At 31.1% G+C, this 11299-nt stretch overlaps 2 protein-coding genes across 5 annotated transcripts; one reads left to right on the forward strand and one right to left on the reverse strand.

The window, feature by feature from the left end:
- Positions 1 to 2604: 2604 nt before the first annotated feature.
- On the reverse strand, positions 2605 to 5318 carry LOC111308515 (zinc transporter 1-like). The gene is made up of 3 exons (XM_022906865.2): positions 4632 to 5318; positions 3944 to 4093; positions 2605 to 3164 (listed from the first exon to the last, which is right to left on the reverse strand). The coding sequence occupies exons 1-3, from the start codon at positions 5256 to 5258 to the stop codon at positions 2859 to 2861; spliced, it is 1083 nt and encodes a 360-aa protein (XP_022762600.1). The 5' UTR covers positions 5259 to 5318; the 3' UTR covers positions 2605 to 2858.
- A 2427-nt stretch (positions 5319 to 7745) lies between these two features.
- On the forward strand, positions 7746 to 11291 carry LOC111308512 (protein kinase family protein / C-type lectin domain-containing protein). 4 transcript variants are annotated; one of them, XM_022906860.2, is made up of 6 exons: positions 7746 to 8243; positions 8520 to 8616; positions 8743 to 8785; positions 8898 to 9320; positions 9480 to 10050; positions 10568 to 11291. In XM_022906860.2, exons 2-6 carry the CDS (start codon positions 8539 to 8541, stop codon positions 11091 to 11093), a joined length of 1641 nt encoding a protein of 546 aa, XP_022762595.2. In that variant the 5' UTR covers positions 7746 to 8243; positions 8520 to 8538; the 3' UTR covers positions 11094 to 11291. The 4 variants fall into 4 exon arrangements, with proteins under 4 accessions (XP_022762595.2, XP_022762596.2, XP_089599690.1 ...); XM_022906861.2 differs by having other exon boundaries at positions 7781 to 8243; positions 8901 to 9320; XM_089743564.1 differs by lacking the exon at positions 8520 to 8616 and having other exon boundaries at positions 7781 to 8243; positions 8901 to 9320.
- Positions 11292 to 11299: the final 8 nt, after the last annotated feature.

Here is an 11299-nt window from a genome sequence, read left to right on the forward strand (position 1 = left end):
TTTACAATTAAATTATAGTATTAATAATTATAAAGTTAGCTGATAGAATATAAAAAACTTCAACTATAATTTTCAATTAAGACAATAATATATATTTTTTATTTTTTAAAATTAATTATATATATTTTAAATTGTAAAAATATCAAATATAATTTTATCTTAATATATTTCATGATAATATTTTATTATTTAAAATGATCAAATTTAATATCTTAATAGTTTATAAATGATTGTTTAACATCATTCCTTAACATCAATTTGATTTTTTTTTGTCATTATTATTCATTTTTGTGTTACCTCATTTTCTTTTTATATTTAAAAATGGAAGTTATAAAAGCATTTATTTTTTATTTTTTAGATATTTATGGCAAGTCCATAGTCTTTAACTTTGACTTATATATATATATGTATATGTATATTACAAGATGTAAAATTATATAAATACATATATTCTTATATTTTGTAGATAATGTTCATAAACTTTTTCTCCTTATTTTTTATTTTTCACTCAAATATATTTTTTTCAATTGGCTTTCTTTTTTTCATATATTACAATGTGAAAAGTTATAGAAAATATTTATTTTTCTATTTTGTATGTACTATCTATAAGTTTTTTTTTTTTTTTTTATATTTGACTATTCACTCAATCAGATAATATTTTTTTCTCTTAATTCAGCTTTCTTACAATATGCAAAAATACTTTCATTAATAGTTTGCTTTATTATATTAATTTGAACCTATTATTTATATCAAAATATTGTTACAAATAACAATAACTAATTGGATTTTGAAATCATATTTTATATATATAATATAATCAACCCATCAATTATGATTTTATATAAAAATTTGTAATTTGCTATACTTCTTCCTCTTCAAAGTCATAACATTATTTGTATTTATAAATAGTTAGGATAAATTGAAAGCCAATTTGATTTCTTTTTTTTTTTTTCAAATCAAATATTGTTTAATAGATACTTGATATTTTCTTAAACATAATTTTAAAAAAATATGAATTTTAAAAATTAAGAAGTGTTTATGAATTTAGTGACATCCAGTCGTAAATATTTTTAAATTTTAAATTTTATTTTAAGTCTGACTCAAATCACTTATTCAATTTATATTTATTATTAAAATATTAAAATTTTACAATATTAAATTTATTTTTAATTTAAATTTAAATTTAAATAATTTTTGGATATAATAATAATTTAAATCCATACTTAAAAAGTTATACATAAAATCATAAATCCGACCTATAATCTAAGTAACGAATGGATCTAGTTGTTAATAAAGTTAAAAAAAATTAGATTCAATTATAGTCCATTTGCCTTTTTTTTTTTTTTTTGAATTTCCTTTGCTTGAATTTTGAAAAATATTTATTAATCAAATATGAATATGAATTTAAAAATATGTATTTTATTAATTTTTTAATTGAATTAAATTTATTTAACTAACTTGCTAAGATTTAATTGATATAAAATTATATATTTTTATATGATAAATAATATTATCATACTTAAAGTCTATGAGATCATTTGGCAAGAGAAAAACAATTGAAATTTAAAAAATAAATTGTGATTTTTGAAATAACATTATAATTAACCATGATTATAGGATTTTTTTCATTGTATTTTTACTATAAATTAATTTCAAACATAAATAATTAGATATATATGATTTTGTCTTTCATTTTAATTTTAAAAATTTGAATAACTAATAAAATTTTAAATAGATTTATTTGATAAATAATATAAAATTAAAAATTATCTTACGTGTCATTATGAAGATAAACTTTTTTACATACATAAATTATTTATGTTTACCTTATTAAATAGATAACAAATAATTATATTAAATGATAAATAGTTTTTAATTTGCTACATCACAAACTATGGTAATGTTTGGTTTCAAAAGATAGAGTTATTTTTTTTTTATTTTAAAAAAATAAAATAGAGTAAAAATGTGTTTAGTAATTAAAAATAAAAACAAATTTTTAGAAAATAAAAATGAAAATGAGCTGAAATATAAAAAAAAAAAGTTTTCAATTGTGAAAACAAAAAATGTAAATAAAATTTTCCTTATGTTTTACAAATTATTATATTTAAATACATTTTTATGTCATTAATTAATAAATATTTTTATATTTATAATTAAATGCTATTAATAAAAATATCATTGAATATTTTATTTATTTTCTTACTTTTATATTTTTAAAGCATAATTTTTATTTTCATTTACTAAGTACGTTTTTTAAAAAACAAAAAATAAAAAATAAAAGCAAAAATCGTTTTATCAAACCAAATAAAAGCCTAAATCTCCTAAAAAAGTTATTTCAATTACAATTAAAAAATAATTGATTAAAAAATAATTAATAATGAATTAATAAAACAAAATAATTTACGCATTGTACGGATAGTAAATTAGTAAAGTAATAATATGTCTAGTGATTATCTTCGGCCGCTTAACCACTTAGCGTTAAAAAAACACAAGGTTGAAATTGGACCCAAACCTTCCTCCATTCTCCTTTGTTATAGGGTTCTACATTTGTTGATGTTACAGATCATAACAAAGATAGAGAATAATGCCATTTAATTTGAACCATTCTTTTTGGACGCCATAATGGAATTTTTTTAAAATCCTTTATTCATTCCTCGGATACCAAGTCGTGCAAAAGCTTTAATTATGAGGAACAAGTCAAAAGCATTACTATTAGCATAGCACTGACAATGGCGTTTGTTCCTCCATTGAGACTCAAATGTCCAAAATATCTATAATCGACATTGACTGACTAGCACTAGAGTCACATCATCTGGTAATAGAGGCCTTACTGAATCACATTGACCAGGAGTACGAATTCAGGACCATTTGGCTAAGAGTGACATAGAAGCTACGCCCAGAAGAAGTGAAAGATTAGAGCCAAGCTGCAATTTTATATTGCTTTGCATTCTAGGGTTCATGAAATCTGCCGCAAGGAGGTCAACAAGAGACATGTAAATTAAAATTCCTGCCGAAAGGGAGTTGAGGATTCCTTCCACCACTAGAGCTTTTGGGCTATTCTCATTGTAAATCTTTGATATACCCATGCCTAATGCAATTCCCGTTGGGGTGGTGAGGGAGAAGAAAAGTAGCATGATTGCAATGGCCCGGCTCTTGAATTTTGCCTGCACAGCACAATAAAAAAAAACAAAAGACCAAAACCAGTATTAATAGAACAGTTCTTTTTCCTACATGAACAGAAGGAAATCAAAATGGAGAAATATTGCGTGTGGAGAAACACAAACACTTGCAAGTGGGTCTGCCTTTTAATTGGACCAATATTTGCTTACATATATATATATATATGTATATAGTATAAGTAAAGGCATAGACCTTGCAAGTAGGTCTGACTTTTAATTGGACCAATATCTGCATACATAGTATAAGTAAAGTCATAGACCCCACAAATCATCCCATCCCATTTTCATGGTAATGATCTGACAGTTGGTGTGCCGGATATAAAAAGTAATTAATTTGGCAATGGAGAGAGGTTCCTCCTGCAAACTACAGTGCACAGTAATGAAATGGTTTCGATTTTCAACAAAGACTGCAAAGATGGCGTTCTACTAGGTTCAATAAATAAATATGCTGAAGGATATAAATTAAAGGATCTGGTTATTTCTCTATATATATGTTGATCGAGAATGCATATATACTAACTTATTCCCGATCAAAAGCCATGCTACATATGGTACTTCCGTTTTCTAATCGTCTTGTTGATTTAATCTTTATATATATATTAGTATGTAGGTATAGTCTTATTATAGATAGGGGAGTGTTCAAATTTAAATTTTGTATGGCTGCTGCTGTTGCTCTTCCAATGTGTGGGGGCAGCACTCAGCATCATTGAGCAGGCACACAAATGAGAAATGCACAATATTGAGTGGACGTGGGGAGTGAGTACCTGACAGATGCAGCCACCAAGACCCATGCCTTCAAAGAATTGATGGAAAGTCAAAGCTGCTACAAGAGGCTTGATTGTGTTTGCACTTTGTGAAGCACCCAATGCCATCCCGATTATTACAGAATGAACTACAATCCCCACCTCCAACACCTAATTTCAACACGTACAAAAACATTTCTTTCTTTTAATAAAAAATGTAATTATATTATATGGCTTTGCGTGGGAATAATCTTCCTTTTCCCACTCTCAAATAAAACTATCAAACACCTAAAAAGTATAGAACAAACCGGTCTAGTATCCAATTTTATTTTCAGATTCATTGGCACCGCTAAACTTAATAATCATAACTAGAAATATATTTATTTGTAGCTGAGAATTAGAAAGCTATCTTTCAAACCGAATATTTTTAACAAATTTTGTTTCAAAAATTGGCATCTAAACATTATTACTAGTGTTTTATACTAGAACTTAATCCATGCTTCCATGATATTTATTACTACTCAATATACAAATATGTAAACACAACACAGATAATAATAAAGCAAAGAAATGGAGAAAGGTAATTAAAGGAGTTGCAAAACAGAAGAAAAGAGGAAAAACAGAGTTTTCCATAACTAAGGTTTAAGCATAAAAGTTGATTGCAATTCTCAAATAGCAAAACCTGTGGCAGAGGGGATAAATAGCATACCTGCGAAATAATACGATGTCTAATTACATGATATTGATGAGATGATCTAGAATCCTCTGATACCAAGGCAGATCCATGAGCATGTCCATGAGTGGCATGTGTATGAACATGAACATGTCCCTCATGCTCACCTCCCATCTCCTCATCACCATTCACCGGCAGAGCTTTGTTGAAATGGGACCTCTTATAGAAACTTGTCGCAAATGCATCGATCATCATTGTCACTATAGCAGAAACCATAGCCAAAAACCCCGTGAAAGGGAAAACCCCCCAAGGCTTTTCACTAAGGCAAGGGCTAGATAAAGATTCATATGCATCTGGGAGTATGTGAACAAAGCCAGTCGCAAGAATCACTCCACCTGCGAATGCTTTAATGAGGAAGAACATATTGTTTTCGGTTCGAAAAGTTGGGTGTTTCTTACCCAATATTGGGAGAGAAACACCTAGAGCACCGGCAATCAAGATGGATGAAATTGCAACAAGTTTGTATTTCAAAGCCTTGGTTTTGTTGCTGCTATTGTGTGGCAGCTCATTTTCGCAAGTACAGTCTGCAGAGACCAAGATAGGAAGGTAAAGAAGACAAAGAAAGAGAGAAGAGAAAAAGGGATTATTACGCAACTTATTCATGGCTTCAGATCAGCAAATTAGAAAGAGGGAGGAAGCTGCAGGTTGGTGTTGTGGGGTGGTTAATGTTGAGAATATATATAGCAGAAGCACGCATTTAATTGTAAATATGGTTGGAATGGCGACATGAAGCTCCATGCAGTGTGCATGAGAGTGTTTTGGTGTTGACAAGTGTATGGTAAAGTGGACTAAATGACGACATTATGAGTAATCGGAATTATTATTTAGTAATTTATTTACTTTTTAAGTGCCTTCTTCTCTTACTATAGTACGGTTGATCACTTACTGATTGGGATTAGGATTTACAACTTTTTGCACAGCTAGCTAGGTGTGTGTCCAAGTTGGAGAATTGAGCCACTTTGCTTCTTTGTAAAGGTTTATTTTATCAGTTAATTTGTTTTCCTTTATTTATTTGCATCTTTACTTTTTGCTCTACAACTCTATTCCTTTTGTCTATCTTTCTTATAATCATGGGTGCTATCTTGTGCCGTATCCAACTGATCTCATTTTTAGTTAAAACTTAAGCTTGCCGGTTTATGCAGAATTAATGTAATTAATTTCTAACAGTATTATTCTACGTGGTTGTACTATACAACATGTAGTCTTTCGTAATTAAATTCAAAAAATATAGACATACCTCAAAAAATTGAAAATAAATATGTTTTAGCATGACGTCGAATTGTTGATTTATAGTAATTAGCTAGCTGCCAATACTACTTGACTTTTCGAAATAAATAAATCTATTGAATAAATCATTATTTTTCCACTTCAGCAACTTTTTTTTTTTGGATTGTATTTTTTTATTCAAAATATTTAAAAATTAAATCTTAATCACTAACACATTGAAAGTGAAGCACTCTGCGAACTATTGACTTCAAAAACCTCTTATCTTGATAAAGGAAAAAAGAAGACATTAATTGAACGAATTAACAAGAACATTTCTAATATATATATATATATATGTATATGTATATGTATATAGTAGTGCTTGGAGTTCCCTGATACGTATGATCATACGAAAGCAGATTCTGACGACTACGTGAAGAATTCTAAAAATATATAGCCCGAGTAGGAAATCCGAAACAGTCAAAAGAGTGAATGGGAGCAGCTGTGTACGTACATGTGTAGGCGTACGTACATCTGCATGCAGAAGCCTGTTAGGTGTCCTGGCGGTTCCCGTAGTGAGTTGTGTAGCCCAACTTGGGCGGCCGGGTCCAAATGACTCAAAGTGCTGGTAAAAGCTAAATGGTAATGCTTAAATTATGGATACGAAACTTACTTAGTTACTAGATATAGTTATTTTAGTTAAGTTACTATATATAGTTGAATACTAAGTTAAGGGAGGGTTAGATGATAGTAGCTGCTAGTACTATAATTTTATTAGTTTGGAGAAATTAAGGAATTTGAATTCAACATTGCCGGCTAAAATGTGATTTGTATCCTCGTAATATTTCCATCATCTAGATGGTCTGTTATTGCATTTTTTTCATTTAATTTGATCATCGACTCTGTAGTTTCATAGTGTAAACATAATTGCATCTAATCAATAGATTCTTTGGTTAGATGTGATGATATCTTTATTATTATTATGGTCAATTTGAATAGCCTCTCAGCATGATTGAACAATGCATTTCAATTTATTTGCAAATTTCTCACGAAAGATAATCACATTTTCGAAAAATTTTGTATTTTGTTTCAAAAATAATCGATAGCTGACTTTCACAAAGATATAAATAAAATAATTTTTAACTTGAGAACAAAAAATTTGACCAATAACAAAGTTAATCTAGTCATTTGCATAAAAAAAAAAAAAATAATGACTCATTGTTTAGTAATAACTAAGCATATTTTCAGCATCCAAAAAATTAATTGTTAAACCAATTTTTATTGGGGAATAACTACAAACACATATAGATATATACAAACTAATAACGTTATTTGCCTTTTAAAAGACCCGACTAATAAATTGCTTATAAAATTCAGTTCATGTGTGTTAATCACAAATTTCTTTACAATATATATATAATTATTCATGATTAATAAAAAATACAAAAAGTTTAATTTTAAAGAAACAATGAATACAAAAAAAAGAGCACACAGATGGAGAGTCCAAAATTTTAAATTCAAAGCAACAAAAAAAAAAAAAAAACCCAAAAATAAAAACAATTAAACACTTGATGAAGAGCTCACTTAGATCATTCCCATAGTTATTCCGTGTCCCGCTATTCATTGCTTTTCATCAATAATATTTCATTCCCGTTGAATTAAACTTGCGGACAAAAAGAAATGATTTTATTTTACTTACTAATCTGTATTTTTTTTTTATTAAAATTTAGATGCCTTTAAAAAGTACAAAAAATTAATGTGACATAAAGAACATCATTCAAAAATTAAATTTAAAACTATCTGAAAATAAAGATTTTATACAATCTCTGTATGGGAAAAAACTCGTTTTTATTTACACGTACGGTGAAAATACTACTCGTTTCTATCGTTAAATGAGGAAAGATAAAAACTTGAAACTTGAAAGCAAAGTTAGGTAAAGTCATTAACTCCCAACGACCCAGTCCGGTCTCCGCCTCTTTGCAAACTGGTCCATCCTTCTTGTTCGTAAAAAAACCAGAAGACGCAGAAGCCTAGCATTTAATGCACCAACTTCATTTGCTTTTCAACTTTCTACTTTTCAATCTCATTAAACGTTTCCATCTACTCCTCACTTACCTTTGCCATGCCTCTCTTCCACTGCAGCTTCTTCTCACTGCCAAATACTTGCTCCCACTTTGGTTGCTGAGAAACCCTCTGAAAATGAATAGAGAATTGGGTTTTTTGACTATCGAGCGTTTCTATATTATCATTTACTAAATTCGGAAGATCCCAATTTTTTTTTCCTTGTTTTATAGTTTCTCTTCTTTTCTTTGTACCCAAATGGAGGATTAGGGTTCCTTGCGGGAATTCTGTGGATCAGCTTCTTGCCATAAGGTTTTGGAGGTTAGTTTATGTTTTTCTTTGTAGATTGAACTAGTTTTATTCTCTGCCTTTTCGAAGTACTTTCCTTTCTTTGCCATCGTTTCTACTCTTCATAAACCAAAACTTGAGTTATCTAAAATCAAAGGAGAAGTGCTATTCAGTGAAACTATGTATAATTTGCTTACAGTTTTCTCCCCAAGCATTCAAATTGTGTTTGATTCTGACCAATTTAGTAATTTTTGATTGGTAGGGAATCACTTTGTTAGTTAATTTTGTTTTTTTCCCCCCTGTTTCTAGGGTTAAAGGGAGAGTTGTGATGGAAAAGAAGCTTTTCCCTCTGCAATTTTTCCTCCTAGTTGCTTCTTTTGCTCTTTCCCTCGTGGCTTCTGACACTGTAAGATTGTACAATCTAGCTTTCGCCAACAAAAAAAAAAGGGCAAAAAAGAGAATATACGCAAGTTGTAGAATTTATAACCTGTATTCTGAGGGATTTGTTTTGGTTGTCGTTTTGGTGTCTTAGGTCTCTAATGGATCGACAGTTAACAATACTTCCAAGAATGAAGGTAATAACTTTGCAAGATTTGGATATTATCTTATTGGTTTTGTTTAGTGTTGTGGTAACCATTGACATATTTTGAGATTAAACTGTTTTATTTTGTTCGATCATGGATACAGCAGCATGCCCTTCTGGTTGGGTTATTGGTCCAAATAAAAGTAAGTGCTTTGGGTACAATAATAGCTTACAGTCATGGGATGAATCAGAGAACCACTGTAAACAATATCATGGACACTTAGCAGCCCTAACATCACTTGAAGAACTAAGGTTTGCTCGAGATATGTGTGGCCAAATTGCAAATGGTTGCTGGGTTGGAGGAAGAGTTAGCAATTCTAATATCAGTTTTGATTGGAAGTGGTCTGATAATACATCGCTCTGGAATGAATCAGTTCTTGTATTAACTGCCCAACCTAATTGCACCAAATCGTCATGCCATGTCAACACTTCAGTTGATTTGTGTGCATTGGTGAAGAATGGATCAGTATTTCTTGTGGGTGAGAGATGTAATGCATCTCATGCCTTTCTGTGCATGGTTGATATAGGTAAGACATATGATTATTTTAAAATTTTGGGAGTTGTTGCTCGATAGCATCTTGTCACCTATTACATGATATATATATATATATATATCTATATTTGACCTTTTTCATTCTGTAATATCTTTGCCAGCCATTATTGAGATTATATTTTTCCACTTGCAGAGGACAAATGTTACTACATGCATTGCCATAGGGAATATCTCATTATCCTAGCAGTTGTTAGTGGGTTGGTTCTCTGCACAACCTTTGCTGTTGCCATTTGGCTGCTTGCATATAAGCGGAATAAGAGGCGTAGAAGATCTAGGAAACTATCTAATCCTGCCGCTTCTGCATTAGTTCCCCCCTCATGGAAAATCTTCACGAGAGATGAATTGAGGTCAATTACAAAAAGTTTCAGTGAAGGAAATCGTCTTCTTGGTGATGCAAAAACAGGTGGCACATATAGTGGCCTTCTACCTGATGGATCAAAAGTGGCAGTTAAGAGATTGAAGAGATCTAGTTTTCAGAGGAAAAAAGAGTTCTACTCTGAGATTGGAAGGGTTGCTAGGCTTCATCATCCAAATTTAGTTGCTGTGAAAGGGTGCTGCTATGATCATGGCGACCGCTACATTGTATATGAGTTTATAGCAAATGGACCCTTGGATAGATGGCTATACCACATACCAAGGGGAGGTAGGAGCTTGGATTGGGCCATGAGAATCAAAATTGCTACAACTCTTGCCCAAGGAATTGCGTGAGTACAAACACTACAGCCTCTTTCTTGGTTAAATGCAACTGTAATTGTTACTTTTGATACCTGTTACAGCTGCTGCTTAGGGACAACTTTTAATCCTAGCTCTATTTTCTCAATTCTAAAAGAATTTCTTATATATTAATTATTCTTATTCATTTTTTTTCTTTAATTAAATCAAGTGTTGTTTATATACTGACAAGTTCTTTTCACTTCTTTATATCCATTTTCTACTCTGTTTAAGATCATGCAGGCATTCTTGTTAGAATGTCACACAGTTATGGCTGAAAAAAGTTTCACTTATTAGTTAGTTTTGCCTTTGCTACCTCACGATACAGAATCACTCTCCAAATGATAGCAAACTTTTATTGCCACCAGAATTACATATTATTTTTCAAAATTTGCAGATTCTTTACCTGGTTTAAGGATCTTTGAATTGGATTAAGGCCTTCATACATTTTGTAAGGCGTTATCTCTTTTATTGGTCACAGTTGTCTCACAAGTTTATATCTTAAAACAGGTTCCTGCATGACAAGGTTAAGCCACATGTTGTGCATCGGGATATACGTGCAAGCAATGTGCTACTTGATGAAGAGTTTGGAGCTCATCTGATGGGGGTTGGTCTTTCAAAGATTGTTCCATGGGAGGTAATGCATGAGAGGACTGTGATGGCTGGTGGAACGTATGGATATCTTGCTCCTGAGTTTGTATATCGGAATGAGCTCACAACAAAGAGTGACGTCTATAGCTTTGGAGTGCTGCTGCTTGAAATAGTAAGTGGGCGTAGGCCTGCTCAGCATGTTGATTCAGTGGGTTGGCAGAGTATATTTGAATGGGCAACGCCTTTAGTGCAAGCACATCGCTACCCAGAGCTTTTGGATCCTCTAATATTGTCATCAACATCTGATGTTCCTGAAGCTGGTGATATTCAGAAGGTGGTGGACCTTGTGTATGCTTGCACGCAAAATGTACCTTCTATGCGGCCTAGAATGTCTCATGTTGTTCATCAATTGCAACAGTTGGCCCAGCCAGCTGTCACGAAGTAAACTTTAAGTTTATTTCCGCTTTGGGGCTTTTTGACTCTAAATGCGGAATGTGAAATGAGCAATTTCTCCAGCCAGAGGTTTAGTTTTGCAGAACAATAGTTTAGACCTACCATTGTGCTAGTAAAATCTGAGACTTAATTCCAATAGAGGATCTGTATCTTGTGCGCCTGAAAATGGTGAAAGAAAAATGCTCATTGGTGAATGAC

The sequence above is a fragment of the Durio zibethinus genome, chromosome 2 (genome assembly GCF_047325235.1).
Source record: "Durio zibethinus cultivar Kanyao isolate XHJ-2024 chromosome 2, ASM4732523v1, whole genome shotgun sequence".
NCBI lineage: Eukaryota > Viridiplantae > Streptophyta > Magnoliopsida > Malvales > Malvaceae > Durio > Durio zibethinus.